At 46.5% G+C, this 19,702-nt stretch overlaps 1 protein-coding gene across 2 annotated transcripts in view; it reads right to left on the bottom strand.

Annotated features, from left to right (window-relative positions):
* Positions 1-11,944: 11,944 nt before the first annotated feature.
* Positions 11,945-19,702, bottom strand: part of Zfp282 (zinc finger protein 282) — a 31,277-nt gene continuing 23,519 nt past the window's right edge. The window contains exons 8-9 of one of the 2 annotated variants that reach the window (XM_011241099.3): positions 15,349-15,869; positions 14,612-14,965 (exon numbers count right to left, since the gene is read on the bottom strand). In XM_011241099.3, the coding sequence (XP_011239401.1) occupies positions 14,696-14,965; positions 15,349-15,869 (791 nt within the window). In that variant the 3' untranslated portion in view covers positions 14,612-14,695. Of the gene's footprint in view, positions 15,870-19,702 lie in introns of both variants that reach the window. The other variant, NM_146175.3, reaches the window with a different exon arrangement.

Here is a 19,702-nt window from a genome sequence, read left to right as displayed (position 1 = left end):
TGAGTCCTGCACTCCGCGAAATGCTTTAAGAGATTCAAATATGTGCAAGTTTAAAAAGGCGCGGGAAGGAGAGAGAGAGAGAGAAAGGCGTAGGGAGGAGAGCGTGGGGACTAGTAGAAAAGGAGGCTAATGGGGGTGGATGTGAACACCATACGTTCTGGACTTGCATGCAATTGTCAAAAATAAAAATAATTTTTAAAAAATGTGTACAAATGTGTACACCCTTTTCTGTGAGGGAAGAACACAGCTGAAGCTAAAGAAAAGGTGAATTCTCATAGGCAAGTGATTTTCTTCCATGCTCACCTATGACTTGGCTTTTTCTGGTCAATCCATTATAGAGTGTTAATTATGGTAATCACTTGCATTGCAGAATTCAAGATAGCCTTAATCACAAATAATTAACCTAGTCCTCACCGGGCAGTGATGGCTCATGCCTTTAATCCCAGCACTTGCGAGGCAGAGGTGGATGGGTTTCTGAGTTCGAGGCCAGCCTGGTCTACAGAGTGAGTGCCAGGGCTAGAAACCCTGTCTCAAAAAAACTAAATAAATAACCTAGTCCTCATGCCAGGGTGCCAGGGTATTAGAGGCAATGTGTTCTGCATTCTGGCTTGGAAACATCTGGCCACATCATTACCACCCCAGCGCTCAGGTGTTTGAGGCCAGCCTCAGCTATATAGTGAGTTTTTGACTAGCCAGAAATATCTAAAGAGACATTGATCCAAACAACACCCCCAAACCCAGTACTTGCAGTACTCAAATGCCTCATTTCCATTACATTGTCCTGGACATGCTGAGTGAGAATGACATGAGTTTCCACTAAGTGTGAATAGCTTCCTCTAAGAATTCAAGTACTCTCACTAGACTGGTCCCTTCTTCATTTTTCTGCAAATGATCCCTGTCTACACTGACTACAACTAACAACTTTCTCTAGAACCCAAGCCGATGGCCTGCTGAAAAAAAAAATTCTCAGCATCTGTTTTAACAGGCACTTAAAAACCTACATTTATATTAAAATAATAATAATTTTTTTAAAAGCGCTGACTCATTTAAGCCCCCCACAGCAGTCTGGGTGTGTCTGTGCCTTCATTTTATCTTTGTTTGTTGCCTTTGTTTGGATCAAATTCCTGCTTGACTCCATAACCGTGTCAATCAGTTGAGTGTGTCTACTTGTCCCATCTCATCCCCTTTCAAGCTGAAGGCAGAGGTAAGTCATTGTCCTGAACCAGCAGTCACCTTGAATCCCTGGAAGAGCAGAGTGTAAAGGATAGATCATGTCTCAGATAAGGGCAATTATCCTTGTGTGTGAAGCTGTACCCTGGAGCAGACCTCATCTTGTAAGAACCAGATGGATCCTCTTAAGCAATTCAATGGCAGCAAGAAGGACTTCTAATCACTTCACAGAATCAGAACTGGGACAGCGATCATCTAGACCATTTATTGACCAAGACAGCTTAATTACGTGACAAGGACTAGCCTCAGCTTGGAGAGGTGTTCTGAGTGGAGGAGTGTCTGGGAACAGTGAAACAAATGACTCAAAGTCAAATTGTGGGTCCAAGCTGACGGCCTATGTTCTGCTGTGGATGGCTTTCCAGACCTCTCTATGTGTTCAAGACAGCTTTTCAGAACACTCCCTGTGTTCTTCTCTGCTTGAGACAGCTTTTTCTTGCTAGTCTAAAAACTCTCTGGATAGCTCATCACTTGCAGATCAAAAACCCAGTTTTTTATTTACCTATCAATTCAGTCGCTCCCTTTTTATTATCCCATGAATCGGCATCCAATGACCCCAGCCCCTCAATTCTTCTAGAAAGAGAGAGCAAGCACAAGCACAGACAATAAGATATCTGGGTGGGACCCAGAACTCTGCCTTGAAACTTCCATCCCTACTAATAGGCCAAATCTTTTAAGTTTAGACCTCATTTTAGAGAACCTGATCTAAGTTTAAGTTCAGGTAAACTAACAGGCTCTTCTCTAGCATTAGTTTCCAAGTTGCCCCTCCAACAAAACCGGAGCCCAGCTCCTGTCTCTAGGCTAATCCCCAACAAGACCAGCATCTCCAAGTTATTCCCCCAACAAACCTGCACCCCCAGGTTACACCCCCTGCCTAACAATGACCAGTGCAGAGGGGGGCAGAAATTAAGCTTATGATATGACTCCCAGCACCAGCCAATTATGTTAAAGGCTACAGCAGCTTTCCAACTAGATACTTGCACACTTACCCCCTGCTTGTTGCTTACTATAAAGCCTTGCCTTGATAGATATTCGTGAAGGCAGTGTGCTGACGGAGGGGGGGGGGAAGCTAGCGCAAATAAAGACCTTGCTGTGAGTTACATCAGATCAGCTCCTGACTATTTTTGGGGGGATCACTAACATTTCCCTTGCACTACCACTCCTGGGTCTGAACCTAGATTTTCTTTGTCCCAGACTGACCTTGAACTCAGGAATCTACCTACCTTTGTATCTGCTTGTCTTTGTGACTTTCTGACAAGATGGCTCATAGTGCAGCTGACTCTGTTCCTTTAGATCTGTGAAGATCCTTATATAATTCATATTGCATCCTATGTTTTGCATAGTTGAGGTATTATATATTTTTGTGCTCATGTTTTCAGCATTTTCCCCACAGCCTTAAGGGCTGTCCTGAAAGTCAGTGTTCTACTGTTGTAACCCCCAAATTACTGGTACTAGAGAGACTTCAGTGTTTTAGAGACAGTTTGCCTCTGTGTTCCCCATCAGAGACTCCCATCCTCCCTCCCCCTCCCCTAGTGTTAGAATGGCACTCAACACTCCTCCTGATAAGCAGCAAAACTCCTGGAGACCTTAGAGAAATAACAAGCTCAAGGGAGACCGTAGAAAACAAGATAGACAGAGGTCAGGTCACAGACAGACTGGCCATAAAATTAGTCCTTGAACAGATACCCACCCTCTACTCCCCTTTCCTGTAAATATTCACACTATTCTTATGAATATAAATCCAGTGTTTTCTGGAAACAGGGTTGCTTCCCAGCATTCACACAGTGAGTGCTAGGTGGATGAACCAAGTTCGAACTTGAAAATAAAGGACTCTTTTTCGAATTGCAGCAGACTTTGCAATTCTTGGGTTTCCTGTGAACTCGAGGCACAACACTACCATTTTGCTGAGACAGACACACCCTCACCTCCCGGACTTGTGCTATCTCTGATTATCATGGAATCATTAACCTTGCAGAGAAGCCAGTCCTCTAGGGAGGAAGGTGAAACATATGTACACTATTATGCAAACCAACCTGATGCCCACAGCAACCATTAACACTCATGGAGGCCTATGCCCTGCTGCCTCTGTACTGTCCCCTACATGGCCATGCTGGACTCGGCAATTATGTATGTTTTCTTACCCCTTGTTCCAATTTTATATAAGCCAAAAAATTCTGTTAGTAACCCCAAAACAGAGTTAATTCACTGGACCCCTTAATCTTTTTCCCAGCTTGGCCACATTAATTACCTCTCTTCTCTTTGCTTTTCTTATTTCTTTAAAAATTCTCTCTCTCTCTCTCTCTCTCTCTCTCTCTCTCTCTCTCTCTCTCTCTCTCTCTCTCGTGTGTGTGTGTGTGTGTGTGTGTGTGTGACATGTCTTTAACCCTAACACTTGGGAGGCAGAGGCAGGTGGATCTCTTAGTTCCAGACCAGCCATAACTATATAGTGAAACCCAGTCTCAAAAAGAATAAATTATTTTTTTTTAAAAAAGGCACAAATGCTGGAGAGAGACACCAGCACCCACATGGTGGCTCATAACTACCTGGTATTCCAGTTCCAGGGGATCTGACATCCTCTTCTGGCCTCTGAGGGCTCCTACATATAAACTCATGCAGGCACACAAACATACACATAAAGACAAACATATAGACAGTGTGTGTGATGGTTTGTATATTCTTGGGCCAGGGAGTGGCACCATTTGGAGGTGTGGCCGTGTTGGAGTAGGTGTGTCACTGTGGGTGTGGGCATAAGATCCTCACCCTCGTTGCCTGAAAGTCAGTCTTCCACTAGCAACCTTTGGATGAAGATATAGAACTCTCAGCTCTGCATGCGCCATGCCTGCCTGGATACGGCCATGCTCCCACCTTGATGGTAATGGACTGAACCTCTGAACCTGTAAGTCAGTCCCAATTAAATGTTGTTTTTATAAGACTTGCCTTGGTCACGGTGTCTGCTCCCAGCAGTAAAACCCTGACTAGGACAGTGTGGCTCATGCTCTCTCTGGAGTTGCTACCTTTATCTTCCCACTGAGAATGTGAAGCCGTTCCTGTGAAGTGCTTTGTGAAAGTTGTGTGGCTGGCATGGAGCAAACACTGAGAAACAAAATATGTGGTTTCTGATTTGCTTTTATATTTGGAAGAGCAAAGCCTTGTACTGCAAGGAACTCACCAAGAAAAATGTCTCTCAGAAGCTCTGTCTGCTAAAAACAAACAAACAAACAAACAAACAAAAAAAACCTTTGAATGTGGCTTGCAGTCACTACAAGCAGTGGCACTATTAGTGAAGTAAGGAACATGCACACTGTTGGGATTTGTGTCCTCTCAGCTCTGTGTCTGTAGAGTATGAATGTAGACTTGGATATTACCAACAGAGAAGACTGTGCAGCCCAGACAAAAATTAATTTTTAGAAGAATAGTTTTTGACTATGCTGCAAGATGGCAGCCACCTGGGGAGTAGTTGTGATAACCTGCAGCCACGAATACCTCTTTGTTGTGTGGTGGCTGTGGTGTCCTTGAACTCCTAATCTCCATGCCTCTGCCTCTTGAGGGCTGGGAGTACATGAATGCACCTCTAGATAATATAATTTTAAGTTTAAAATAATGCTTTTAATAACTCTATCCTTTACATTTTCTGTTTTGTGCATGGTTGTAGCACTGGCATATGTATGTGGTTATACCTCTGCCTAGACTTTTTTTTTTTTTTTTTTTTAAATTCTGAAACAGGGTCTCTCTTCATAGTCCTGGCTATTCCAGAACACACTCCACGGACCAGGCTGGCTTTAAACTTGCAGAGATCCTCCTGCCTCTGCCTCCTGATTGCTAAGGTTAAAAGTGGCTGTCACCACACCCAGCAGAGGCAATTTTTTTTTTTAATTCAAGAAACTTTATAGATAATGGCTTTAGTCCTACTCCTTTGAGACCTTTCCTGTTCAGTCACCCCTGTTAATGTCTATAAGACGAAGACCATGCCTTTCCAGGTGAGTAAAAATACTAGACTGAATGTATGTCGGCTCAAGGTGCCTCTATTACTGTGTGTATTCTGTAGAGCCCATTTATACCATTAGCCTGGCAAGCCTCTCTTCCTCTGGGCTCAGAACTTCCCCCACTTTAGGAAAGGCTCCTCTTAGGTTTTGCTTGAGTTTTTCCTTTATTCCCCAACCCCTAACCAGGTACTAGGAATTGAAGTGAGGCTCATTCACATATTTAAAAAGTACCCCGCGCCGGGCATGATGGCACATGCCTTTAATCCCAGCACTTGGGAAGCAGAGGCAGGCAGGTTTCTGAGTTCGAGGCCAGACTGGTCTACAAAGTGAGTTCCAGGACAGCCAGGGCTACACACAGAAACCCTGTCTCGCAAAACCAAAAAAAAAAAAAAAAAAAAAAAAAAAAAGTACCCCACTGTGAGCTATAGCCCCAACTCCCCTCTACACTTTTGTTTTTTGAGACACAGTATCACTATATTGCCCAGGCTGGCTTTGAACTCATTCTGTAGTCCTGGCAAGCCTCATCTGGCTTAGGATGGCCTTGAATATGGGATTTTCCTCTGTCAACCTCCTAAGTAACTGGAGTATAGATGTTTGCCAGGAGAGCAAGTCATTATTGCTATCTTAGGTGGTATCTCCAACCTGGTAGTGACTGAAGGGCAAGAAACTGACCTAGCTGGACCTCATCATAGCATCCTAGCCTACAGACAACAGTCATTGAGTCAGGGTGGGCCTGTGACATGAACTGGACCAAGTAACCAGGCTGGACCAAGTAATGCTCTCTTACCAGGGACAAAGTAACTATAGGGAGTGTGTTTTCTCTCTCTCTCTCTTTCCTCTCTCTCTCTCTCCCTCTTCCTTCTCCCTCTCCCTCCCCACCCCCTTCTCTCCTTTCTTGCAAGCATCCACAGCTGTCCTGATGAAGATGATGGCTGTTGCACTTGGAGGAAAGTGCTCCACAACACTGGGATATCTGCCCCCCCCCCACCTCTCTCTCTCTGGTTTTTCAAGACAGGGTTTCTCTGTATAGCCCTGGGTGTCCTGGAACTCATGCTGGCCTCAAGCTCAGAAATCCTAAAGGCATGCACCACCACTGCCCGGTTTCATTAAAAAAAAAAAAAAAAAAAAAAAAAAAAAGTATTTCACGAAGGTGGCCATGTCGGTGTGTAATCCTGTAATCCCAGCAGAGACCTGAGGAAGGATTATTGAGGTAAGATTTTTCTTCTCTGTTTTGGACACCATCTTGCTATTTAGCCTAGGACAAGCTCAATCTCCATCATCCTTCTGCCTCAGCCCCCTCGGGACTAGAATTATATGCCCACATCACCATGCTTGCCTTAAAGCAAGATACTGAGTTTGATGTTGATTGGGCTACACACTCCACCTTTAAAAAATGCATTATAGGGCTGGTGAGATGGCTCAGTGGGTAAGAGCACCCGACTGCTCTTCCGAAGGTCGGAAGTTCAAATCCCAGCAACCACATGGTGGCTCACAACCACCCGTAATGAGATCTGATGCCCTCTTCTGCTGCATCTGAAGACAGCTACAGTGTACTTTACATATAATAAATAAATAAATAAATCTTTAAAAAAAAAAAAATGCATTATAGCTTTCTGTGATCAAGCCAAAGGTAAGGACTCAGATGGCCCTTCTGACCTGTCCTTGAGTTGTTCTTAGACACAGTTTTTAGTTCCTGGAGATATTTCTAAAGATTCTGCTCAAAATCAGGAAAGGATATAAGTGATGGGTAGAGTGCTGGGTAGGCTTTAGTGGGGATGTAATGGCAGAGCTGGAATTTGAGAGAACAGGACTTAAGCACAACTTCCCTGACCCAGGACCTCACGACAGCATGGATGGACATAAATGGAGTCTGGTCTGGTCATGCCAGAAATCCAGGCCTGGCTCAGCACAGAGAGGGAAGTTTGGCCAGAGGGTGAAACGTGTGCATGGTTTTCACAGGTGCAGTGTGAAGCAAGAAGCACTACATTAAACACAGGCCTGGTGGAGCTGCTGAGCTGGCTCAGAGTGTAAAGGCACTTACCTCAGCCTGGTAATGACTCCCTTCCTTGGAACCAAGATAAAGGTGGAAAGAAAAAAACTGACTCTACATAGTTGTCCCCTGACCTCCACGGTGTACAGTGGAGCATGCCTCCACCACCACCACAATAATAATAAATTAAAAAACAAATAGGTCTGGTGACACACACACCTATGTGGTCCCAGTACTTGGTAGGTTGAAGCAAGTAACTATAGGGGGTCAGGAACAGTCCTCTCCTTCCTTCTTGTTCTCTCTCCCCCTCCCTCTCCCTCTCCCCCTCCCTCTCCTTCCCCTCCCCCCACCCCCTGTATCTCCGAGTGAGCTAGTTTGAAATAGAGACCTAACTGAGGACTTGGTAGGTAGAAACAGGCTGTCCTCAGTTACATAGTGAATTTGCAGCCAGCCTAGGCTGCAGAAGACCTAGTGTCCAAAGCAGGCAAGCAAGCAAAAAGCACCCCCAATAAAAACCACAAGGTAATCAATAGCAATCTGGTAAATAAATGAGTCCACCATTCCCCGAACAATATGCACCTGCTCAGCGGGGCCTAGCAGCCTGACTTTATCACTGGGAGGCAGAGAGGCTGCTCTCCTGAGTTCAAGGTCAGTGCATTCTACATAGTGAGTTCCAGGCCAACTGGGGCTACGTGGTTAGATCCTGATTAAAAACAAAAAACAGCAACAAAACAAAACCCCCCCAAAACAAAAAACAAAAAACATTACCTATACACCCATCACAACAACTTCTCAGATACTTGATAAAAGAAAGAAAGTGATATGAAGGGCTGGAGAGATGGCTCAGTGGTTAAGAGCACCGACTGCTCTTCCAGAGGTCCTGAGTTCAAATCCCAGCAACCACATGGTGGCTCACAACCATCCGTAATGAGATCTGACACCCTCTTCTGGTGCATCTGAAAACAGCTACAGTGTACTTGGATATAATAATAAATAAATCTAAAAAAAAAAAAAAAAAAAAAGAAAGTGATATGAAGAGCAAAGCAGTGTTCCTACAAAAGTGACAGTATAGAGGACATTTCCTAGACCAATAACTTGAATGTTTCCTCAAAGGGGAACCAGATATGAGTGTGACAAGATTTTTTTTTTGCCTTGGCTTCTAGCGTAGCTGGGACTACAGTTGTGGCCACTCCCATGCCCTGCTAGATCTTTTTCCCCCTGTATATCTCCTTTTTACACTTTTTATTTTGAACATATTAATACAAAACCTTCAAAATTCTATTCATTGATTGATAGTTTGGAAAAAAAATGATACATACTTCCTCTTTTTTTTTTTTTTTTTTTTTTTCGTTTTTCAAGACAGGGTTTCTCTGTGTAGCCCTGGCTGCATACTTCCTCTTAAAGAACAACTAATATTTTGTTTCACCAACATATTGTTGGCCATTTGAATTGTGAAAAAAGAGGCCATAGGAAATGGCTTGGAAGACAGAAGGTAAGCAAAGATGGAACAAAATTGTACTGCATAAAAAATTACAATTCAAGACTATACTTTCAGGGATCATTTCTATAGGCTATGCCAGTGCCTGGCAAATACAGAAGTGGATGCTCACAGTCATCTATAGGATGGAACACAGGGCCCCCAATGGAGGAACTGGAGAAAGTACCCAAGGAGCTGAAGGGGTCTGCAACCCTATAGGAGGAACAGCAATATGAACTAACCAGTAGCTCCTGAACTCGTGTCTCTATCTGCATATGTAGCGGAAGATGGCCTAGTCGGCCATCATTGGGAAGAGAGTCCCCTTGGTCTTGCAAACTTTATATGCCCCAGTACAGGGGAATGCCAGGGCCAAGAAGTGGGAGTGAGTGGGTAGGGGAGCAGGGCGGGGGGAGGGTATAGGGGACTTTTGGGATAGCATTTGAAATGTAAATGAAGAAAATATCTAATAAAAAATTTTTTAAATTACAATTAAAATTTAATTTTTTTTAAATTAAAATTCTGGGCTGGAGAGATGGCTCAGAGTTTAAGAACAACGACTGCTCTTCCAGAGGTCCTGAGTTCAGTTCCCAGCAACCACATGACGGCTCACAACCATCTGTAATGGGATCTGATGCCATCTTCTGGTGTGACTGAAGACAGCTACAGCTACAGTGTACTCACTTACATAAAATAAATAAATAAGTCTAAAAAAAAAAAAAAGAGTCAGGGTTTCCCAGTATATCTTGGAGAGAAGGACTGAGGAGGCCTCAGAGCAGGAGAAAGCTGCTCCTTAGTGAGACAGGGGAAATGCAAGATGGAGAAAGATCCAGGTGGTGGGTTCTGAGACAATTCTGGTGTTAAGAGTGGTTCAAGGGCTGGAGAGATGGTCAGAAGTTAAGAGCACTGACTGCTCTTCCAAAGGTCCTGAGTTCAAATCCCAGCAACCACATGGTAGCTCACAACCACCCGTAATGAGATCTGACTCCCTCTTCTGAAGACAACTACAGTGTACTTATGTATAATAAATAAATCAATCTTTTTTTTTAAAGAGTGGTTCAAAGTCTTTTAAGAACGGAGACAGATTCTGGGCTTAGTGGCACACACCTTTAATACCAGTGCTTGGGAGGTAGAGGCAGGTGGATCTCTGTGAGTTCAAGCCTGGTCTATGTAGTGAGATCCAGGACAGCCAGGGCTACATAATGAAACCAGCAACAAAAGAACAAAGATGGCTCATGGGCGAGGGATGATTTGAGGCATTTACTGTGTTGGGCTGAAAGGAGGCTCATCAATGCAGAGCCAGAGGAGAGACTAGCCCTGGGCCCACAGTTTGCCCTGTAGGGTGCTTTTATAACACTAAAGGCCAAGTCCCTGTAATGTTACAGCCCCGGGCTGATTAGTCAGGACTGGTGTGATTTTGCCTATTTTTCCCTTACTCCTCACCAATGTCCAGTGCCGAGGGACCGGGTCTCAAAAAGACAATTATGACAGTAGAATCCTTGATCCTAAGATAGTAATGTTTAGAGCTGGTGATATAGCTCAGTGGATAGTGTTTGCCTAGCATACAAAGCAATGTATAAAGGTAAGTGGAACATGCCTGTAATTTCAGTACTCAGAAGGTGGAGGGAGAAGGATCAGGAATTAAAGGTTGTCTTTGGCTACATAGGAAGTTGCAGGCCACTCTGAACTACATGAGACAGACAATCTCAGAAAGAAAAAAAGAAGGGAGGGAGGGAGGGAGGGTGTGTTGGGAGGCAGTACAGTGGAAGAGTGCTTTCCTAACAACTAGAAAACCTTGGGTTCAAAGTTCAGCACCACCCATGCCCCCAACCACCTGAAAGAAAGGAAGGAAGGAAGGAAGGAAGGAAGGAAGGAAGGAAGGAAGAAAGGAAGGAAGGAAGGAAGGAAGGAAGGAAGGAAGAAAAAGGGAGAGAGGGAAGGCTGGGGATAGTTCAGTGGATAAGAGCACTTGCTGTGCATGAGGACCTGAGTTCAAATCCTCAGCACCCACATAAAAAGCCAAGTGCACCTGTAACTCCAGTGTGCCACGGACAGCAAGAGAGAGAGGGCAACACCCCTGGGACTTGCTGGCTCCCAGTTTAGCCCCAGGTCCAGTAAGAGACCCTCTCTTGTAGGAATAGGCAGAGAATGAAAAAACAGGACCCAGCAATCTCTGCTCATGTATACTAGTGCACCCACACACAAAATTTATTTGCTCAGAAATGGGAAAGTCCATTTAAATAAAAAAGATTTACCTGTGTTTTGTCATTTTCAATGGCCTCTGTTTTGTCCCGCCTTCTCAGGACTTCCATCAAATCCTTCCTGATCTCCTTTGGAGCCATGCCTGCCCTGCATTTAAATTCTACAGGGCTACACTACAGTGGATCCCAGACTTGCTTATGGTCTGTCTATAGAACACTTTGAGTATTCAAGGTCTTCTGTGGCCTGTACTATAGGCCTCACCATCTAACTATATAACCACAGACTCACACCCCTCTGCCCAGGCCACACCAGTCTCCTTCTTGCCTTACAATTCCTGTCTCCCTGCCTTCCTTTCCTTTTGCCCTGTGCAGCTCTTGCTTCAAGCCTGGCTTCACCTGCTTCACCTGCTGCTTCATGCAGCATGAACTCGTCACTTCTTACATAGACCAGCTTTACTACCTTGGATTGCCCCTTTCTTCTTCAAGTGGATCAGCCTCCTAACTCCTAACTCCAGTCACAGGTAAACCATCCCCCAACAGACTGCCTATCTTGGCTGAAATGGGCTAAACATATGGGTAATTTAGTGAATGATATGCAAAGTCCAGCATACTAAGAGTACTAAGAGGCACTGCCTTTGGTTAGTTCTGAGAGTAGAGCTTACTGTCTCAGAGAATGGGGCCTCTCACAGTGTAGCTAAAGACACCTGTATAGTAAGACCCATTGGAATATGGTTCTGGAACCGATAGGCAGGCACTGTGCGTGTTGGTGCCCACTGGCTACGTATGGCTTCTCTCCAGCACTGCTCTCCAGCCTTCTGTAGCCACCGTGGCAAACCCCAGGGAAGATCAAGCATGTGCGCTTCCCACTGTTTTCATGGTGGACAGCCACATGGTTTCATTCTCACGAATGTCTTCTCTTTCCCATTACATTTCAAGCTTGACAAGGATTGGGTCTTATACATGGTCACTAACTGTTGAATAATGATCTAAGGCCTATCTATCTTCAATCTTTTCCTCTAAACACTTTTTCTATACAATGACACAAATCACCAAAAGTTAAGGGACCAGGTTTGGCATGGTGGCACATACCTTTAATTCCAGCACTCAAAGAGACAGAAGCAGGCAGATCTCTCTGAGTTTGAAGCCAGCCTGATCTACACAGCGAGTTTCAGGCCAGCCTGGGCCGCATAGTAAGACATTGACTGAAAAAGGGGATAGGGTGGGGGAACCATGAGGACTCAGGCCCTGAGCTTGACATTCTCTGAGCTGATCAGTGTCACATAGCAGTTCTCAGAGGATAGATATAACCACCATCATGAGGCAGAGCTACTGTGGTAGCCTTTGGGAGACCTTGGTCCACAGCCACAATAAAATAACAATACAGCCAATAGCTGGGTCTGTGGTAATGGCACCGAGGCTGCTCATATTACCTGTGGAAGGAGGGTGAAGGGTCACAGCTGACCTCACAGGAGAATTCAATCAGCCCTCCCGCCTGCCCCAGTTGTATATAATTTTAGACATGCCAGTGTGTATAAGAGGTAGAAACTGACTGGGGGCAGAGCACACCCGTGGTGTCTTGCCTGTGTTGCCTGCCCCTGCTTCTGTAATTAACCTTAGCAAGCTCACTCACCAAGCCGCACTGGGTGGATCCATCTTTGGTTTGTTGGAGAGAACAGACTCTACCTTTATGGCTCCCCAGCACCCCTTGTCTCTCTCTACTTTAGAGCAGTGTGGCCTTTGCTCTGTACCAGGAGTGTGTAGTAGCAGTGCAGAGAAATGCTGCATTCTAAGAAGTCAAACCAGCTGTCTGGGACAAATAGCACAGGTCTGGAAGAGCCTAGAAGCAGCTCTGAGCACTGGAGGTTTTAGTCTTCCTGGGTCTTTTTTTTTTTTTTTTAATTATTATTTCCACTATTTAAGACTTTACATTTAAACAGGTGCACACATACACCCCAAGACAGACAGACATCACACACATACACACACACCTGGGGCTGGAGAGATGCGTTCTTACAGAAGACCTGGATTTGGTTCTTAGCACCCACATTAGGAAGGGGCCCATTCATTCCATTCATTCAGAGTGTAGTGGTGGGTAGTACAACCCACCAGATAGGGTTCCAGAGAACAGGAGTCTTGGCTGTCAATAGCTCCATCACCATACCTCTTTGGGAATCAGCTTCTTGCGGGGCAAAAGAAAGGAATTAAACTCAAACTATGTGTTAAATGTTTTAAACTTATAACTCAGTAGCTGTTCCCTACCCCCACTTATAGCAGCTAAACATATTTGGATCTTACTTTCCATGATTTAGATGATGAATTGTTTTCTTTGTATGCTTTTGAAAAGTAGTATATTGTTTCCTCCCAAATACTCCCTGAACGGGAGGATCCCCTTCTGCTCCATCAGGACTCCACTGAAGCCTCCCTTACATTTATCTCATAATAATTCATTTTCCTAAGATTAGTCTCTTTCAAAATGCTGAGTGAAGGAGCAAAGAAAGAAATCCCAGTTCCATGGGTCGCAGTTCATTGAGGTCTGCTGTAGGATGTCACACTAGCGGACCCTCCAGCTTTGGGAACATGCAATCTGCAATCTGGATACCTTTTATTTAATTTCAAGAATTCCCTTTGCACGGCAAAAAAGGGTCTGAGGAAAGCAGAGCAGCGCAGATGAGCAGGACAGAAGCAGAGCGCTCACAAACGTGGTGCCATGAAATGCTGGCCACCCACCACGCTCCCTAGCTGGGAGAGAAACAGGATCCACAAGAGGAGTGGGAAAGCCGTTTTTGACACAAACAAGGGTCCTGGGGCATGCCACCCCACCCCAGTGCCTGGCCATGCAAGATGCTGAAATGGAGACTGGCCCGCCAGGCTGCGGTGCTGGGAGCCATGGAGTGATGCACCAAAATGAAAGGGAGTCCTTTGGGCGCTTCCCAAGGCGCCTGCAGGGTCAGAGCATAGTAGGTCTGTGTCCATGTCCGTGAGCACAATCAGTTAACAGATAGCACCAACTGGGATGCCCAGGGCAGGAGAGAGCTCAGGCTCTAGCACCCACTTGCCCAGCCCTCCTGGACAGAGTCTCATTCCTTGGTGGCTACTCTGGCAGCCAGTCTTTCCTCACCCTGTGCCCTGGGAAACTGGAGTAAACCATCAGGGTGAGGTCTGACCCAGAAAACCAGTTGCCTCTGGAGGGCCTGGCTTTAGTTGTGCAGTGAGAAGCTGCTGCTGCACCTGACTGAATGATCAGAATTGAGAAATACAGGTTGGGGACCAGGATGCTAGGGCCCAGGCTCATGTCACAGAAGAGCCTTCCCACGCCAAGCCTAGACATTTTACAGCCCATCAAGTCCCTATTCCCAGTTACCCCAGGAGTTGGCCCCTGTTGCTTCTGAGAGGATTTGGGGGGTCCAGGGAGGGAAGTGGGAGAGGAGAGAGACCAGAAAGGCCAGGTGAGATCGGTCTGAGACCGGCAGAGGTAGGCAGTGTGTGCGGTGGGGACACTGCACTGGGCTGGAGCCCTGGTGCGGCTTGGCCGCACTGTTCTCATGTGGTCTTGCTAAACAACTATCTCACCTGTGTCTCACTCTCCTCAGTTACCACATCAGGAAAACCCTACCCCACCTAACTCGAAGGGATAAGCTAAGGGTGTAAATAGATAACGGATAGAAAACACTTTTTAAAAAAGTATAAAGCGCTATTAGAGCGCGAGGCAGTGTTGTCATGAGGATGTTACCCTTAGCGCTTCCCTCAGCTTCCACACCGCAGATTTGCTCTCCTTTTCAGGATGTCTCCTCACCTTCAGGATGGATCATATTTCCTTTTCTCAGAAGGGGTTGGAGACTCTCTGGTCGCTTTCCCTGATCAGAATCTGTAACCCCAGTGGCCAGTGGTGTGTCCGAGGTGTGTCCCAACGATTCCTGCTGCCTTGCTGTCCCTCTGGGACCTTCCCTGGCCACTGGGTCCACCCTATGAGATGAGCTGGACTGTCCACTAGAGTTGGACAGTACTGGGGTACCCAGGTCCACCCCTTGGAATACCCTGTCTGGAGTGCAATTCCTGTGCCGATTTCCAGCAGGAGGTGAGGAGAGGGCGGGGAGGTGCGCTGAGAACGGTGGGGCAGGAGAACCCTAACCCGCCCCAACTCCAGTCCATTCCTCCCCGCCCCCCAGCCCAACCCTAGTCTCTTTCTGGTGGCACCTGGAGTGGCCGCGGGGCCCCCAGGCCCGGGCCATTGTGCACGCGCAGGTGGTCCTTGAGTGACTCCTTGTAGCGGAAGCTCTTGCCGCACTCGCCACATGTGTAGGGCCGCTCGCCCGTGTGGATCCGCTGGTGCTTTAGCAGGTTCTGCTTTCGGATGAAGCTCTTGCCGCAGAGCGCGCACTGGAAGGGCCGCTCGCCCGTGTGCAGCCGCTGGTGGTTCTGCAGGTGCTCCTTGCGGCTGTAGGTCTTCTCACACTCGGAGCATTTGTAGGGCCGCTCACCGCGGTGCGTCATCTGGTGGCGGATGAGGCCAGAGTGGCAGTTGAAGCTCTTCTCGCACTCTGCGCACTCGTATGGTCGTTCCTTGGTGTGGCTGCGGTGATGAATGATGAGGCTCTTTCGCACGCCGAAGGTCTTGCCGCATTCCAGGCAAGAGTAGGGCTTGCTGCGCGCGCCGTGAGCAAGGAGGCTCCGCCGCAGGCCGCCTGGGCAGCAGCTACCGCAGCCACTGCCCGCACCAGCACCGGTACTATTGCCACTACCCGCACCAGTGCCGCCGCCGCCGCCGCTGCCACCACCACCGCCACCGCCTGCACTGCCTTCTCCGGTGGGCTGAGCCTCGCCTCCGGTACTGCGCTCGCCTGGAAGAGCAGGGAAGCCATCCTCCAGCAGGCTACGGCTCCCGGGTCCGCCAGGGTTCTCCGGCACAGCCAAGGCGGGCAGGCTCTGCTGATGAGGTTGGGTTTGGGGCTGCGCAGAAGATGGGGGTGGGTTCTTTACAAGCAGCAGGCTGTCACCTGGGGGCGGGGAGGAAGACAGAAGTGACACGCTGATACCGCTCATCTTCAGGATGACCCCAGTGTCCCGGAGCGGGGCTAGATCGTCCTGGCCTCATTTTCTTTAATATTAAGATGAGCCTAACCGCTCACCAATGCCCTGTGATTTGGGATCAGGGATAGGAAAGCCCTCCGGGTTGCTTCTGCTACCCAAAGTCACCTTCAAAGGTAGAGTGCACAGGGGTCAAGAGCCCTAGCTCTTTCTGGGTTGGGTTTCCAGCAACCACAATGCGGCTCACAATAGACTAACTCCAGTTCTAGGACATCTAATGTTCTCTTCTTCACCAGGCATGCACATGGAGCACAGACATACATGCAGATAATACACCAATATGTATATACATTTTAAAATTTTTGTAAAGATAGACTGAACTGGGGTGTGGTGTTCACCATCACCATTATTCCCAGCACTCAGGAGGCAGAAGCCGGCAGAGCTCTGTGAGTTCGAGGCCATACTGAGACCTTGTCTCAAAAATAATAAATAAAAATAAATGTAAAAAAGTAAATGTCAGATTGCCCTGAAGTAATAAAACTTAGGTGTAGTCTGAGAGATAATGTTAATTTATCTTTGGAGATTTTATGGGAGAGAGAGAATTTGCACGTGGTGAAAACCAATTTAGAGGTTTACCAGAATGGAACACAGAGAGCTCGGGTCCAAACCTCAGAGGGATGTGCAGTTAGGGCATCAGGCCAAAGAAAGCAGGTTGGGTAACTGGGATGTTGCCCAAAGGGTCCTGGCCTCTAACAAAACCATGATGTCATTTCACAACATGCTCTCCAGAGAACTGCTTCTTCTCAGGCTATAGTGCCTTTCCCTTGCATCCCAGCATCTCCAGGCCATACGTCCCAAAGCTCAGCATTGCTCTGGGTACCAGAGTGGAGTGTACAGTGCGCATGGAGGGATATATATGTGTGTGCAGTGGGCTGAGTCCAGGCTTTTTGTGTCAGAACAATGACCTCAATTCCCTTCTTCTTGTGCCTCTTCCTTGGTTACTGTACCACTTTCTGTTCTCCCTCCCCGAAGAGTAGCCTAACCCCTACTCAGAGGCAGCCTGTGGAAGATGGTCAAGAAGGTGAATTTTTATCCACCCCTTTCTCTCCTCAGTACTCCCATTTGGAAGCAGGGGCAAATGGGAACTACTTCTTTTTTATTTGTTTGTTTGCTTTTTGTTTTTTTTTCGAGACAGGGTTTCTCTGAGTAGCCCTGGCTATCCTCTGTAAACCAGGCTGGCCTCGAACTCAGAAATTTGCCTGCCTCTGCCTCCCAAGTGCTGGGATTAAAGGCGTGAGCCACCATGCCTGGCTTGGGGGCTACTTCTTATAGATAGAATCTCTTATAAGCATCACATGTCAATAAAAAAAAAGCCTAAGCCAAGAAATAGGAGGTGGGACACTGGCAGGAAGAGAGAGGATTCTGGGAAATAGTGAAAGAATAAAAAGGAAGAGATTCAAGCAAGATGCTGAGAGAGACCCTGAGGAAGATGTGAAGGAAGAAGCAGGTTGGGACTGAAAGAGAGGTAACTAAACATATGGAAGACATAAAATAGTTTGAATGGGTAAATAAGTTAGGAGCTAGTCAGGGTATGAGCCAAAGATTATGACCTAGACCATTTATTAAAAAATAATTACTTTCAGGGTTGTCATTTTGGAAGCAGGGGCCAGGCAAAAAGAGAAACTGATTTTTTTCAGCTTCTCAGGTCACAACTGTCATGTTTCTACCCCATCCTTGAGGCTCTGAAGCCAATTTTTAAATACTACCTTATACAGACCAGGCCCGCTCTCTCTTCTGGCCTCACTACTATTTCTATAGGAGCAGCCAAAGAGCGAACACCAAATTCATTCACCTTGATCCAGATGCTCGAATGCACCATCCTGGTTCCAAAGCACTTGTGGCCCCTGTACCAACTAGAATGTGGATGTGGCTGCTGCTACACCAAGGCCTGTGACCTCACTCCTGTCCACATGCTCAGCAATTCCTGTGGCTGCTTCCCAGGGAACCCACCTACAATCCTCCTCTGATAATTCTTGAATCTCAGCACAACCAGCAGTCCACTTTCTCCACTTCCCATCATGCTCTGCTTCCCCGACGCTGTTTTCTTTGCCTGGCCCAATTCAGCACTCAAGGTCTAGCAGGATGATTATTCCACGGCAAACACCCCGGTGTTCCACAGTTCAGGTGCCTATTTCCTGGCTTAGGCTTTTTTATTGACATGTGATGCTTATAAGAGGTTCTCTCTATAAGAAGTAGTCCCCATTTGTCCCTGCTCCCAAATGGGAATACTGAGGAAAGAAGGATGGATAAAAATCCGCCTTCTTCACCATCTTCCACAGGCTGCCTCTGAGTAGGTGTTAGGTTCCTCTTGGGGGAGGGAGAACCAGAAAGTGGTACAGTAACCAAGGAAGAGGCACAAGAAGAAGGGAATTGAAGTCATTGTTCTGACACAGAATCCCAATCCTTGCGTGTTGCTTTAGAGAACTACACTTCTGGCCTAGGTGGCCTTTCTCACAGACTGGGCCCTGGTTCTTGTCTTTAGTGACTTCTGGTTTCACTCTGCAATTATCATATTGCTCCTTCTCTTCCTTGTCTTCTGTGTCTTCTCATGCTTGGGCATGAGAGGTTTTGCCTTCTGGCTACTGCTGTTAACTGGTTCAGATACAAGCAAGTGATTGACATCTGGTGATTTGGTGTGAGTAGTTTGCTGGAAGACTTCTGGAAGGTTCCTTAGCCCTGAGAGCAAAGTTTCTCCACCTTTCTAATGCTGTGACCCTTTAATATAGTACCTCCTCTTGTGGTGACCCCCAACCATAAAATTATTTGCATTGCTATGTCATAACTGTAATTTTACCACTGTATGACTTTTTTTTTTTTTTGGTTTTTCGAGACAGGGTTTCTCTGTATAGCTCTGGCTGCCCTGGAACTCACTTTGTAGATCAGGCTGGCTTCGAACTCAGAAATCCGCCTGCCTCTGCCTCCCGAGTGCTGGGATTAAAGGTGTGTGCCACCACGCCCGGCCACTGTATGACTTTTAAATGTCTGTGATTTCCAGTGTGTAGTATGTTGAAGTCTGATCTGTTGCTATGTACTGTGATGCTAGTTACTGGGCCTGGTTGCCCTGGGATGAGAGAATCCTCACACATACCAAGTGATGCTATGTGACTTTGCTCCTTAATATAAAAGCATTGGTGGAATAAAGGGGTCTACAACTTACAGCTGGGCAGAAAAGAGGTAGTTTTGGTTCCTGGACTTGGGGTCTGAGGCAGGACCACAAAGGGAGGGAAGAGAGAAAGCAGAGAGAGGAGAAGATGCCATGGGGTAGGTGAGTCATAAAAACATGCCCACGAGGGCTGGCCAACTGGAGTTAAGAGCTGCACAGATGGAACGTGGCAAGTTATAACTCAGGGTTATTGATGGGGAAGTAGATTTTAATAGCTTAAAGGGTGGATTTCTGCCCAGCGCTAGTGCATTGCACTAAAGACTTTCTATAAATATGAAGGTTTTGTGTCTTATCTGGGAACAGAATGATCAAAGGTGGGGTAGAAACTCCCGATTGAGATGAAATAATAACAACAGTAGTGAACATTCTAGAATTTTGGTTTTTTAAAAACACACAGAAATATTATGAAAATATGTTTTTGTTTCAATTCCAGATTTGAGATGACTGTCATTTGCCTGATGCTCTAGCAGAGGCCTGGTTGCACCAGCTGCAGATAGATCCTACAATTGTGTAACATTTGAAATTCTGGGAACTTTTCAGAGGGTATATAAATGCTAGGACCCCCAAGGTGAACGGTTG

The sequence above is a fragment of the Mus musculus genome, chromosome 6, assembly GCF_000001635.26.
Source record: "Mus musculus strain C57BL/6J chromosome 6, GRCm38.p6 C57BL/6J".
NCBI lineage: Eukaryota > Metazoa > Chordata > Mammalia > Rodentia > Muridae > Mus > Mus musculus.
Note: the sequence above shows the minus strand (reverse complement) of the source record. Positions and strands in the feature narration are given on the sequence as shown.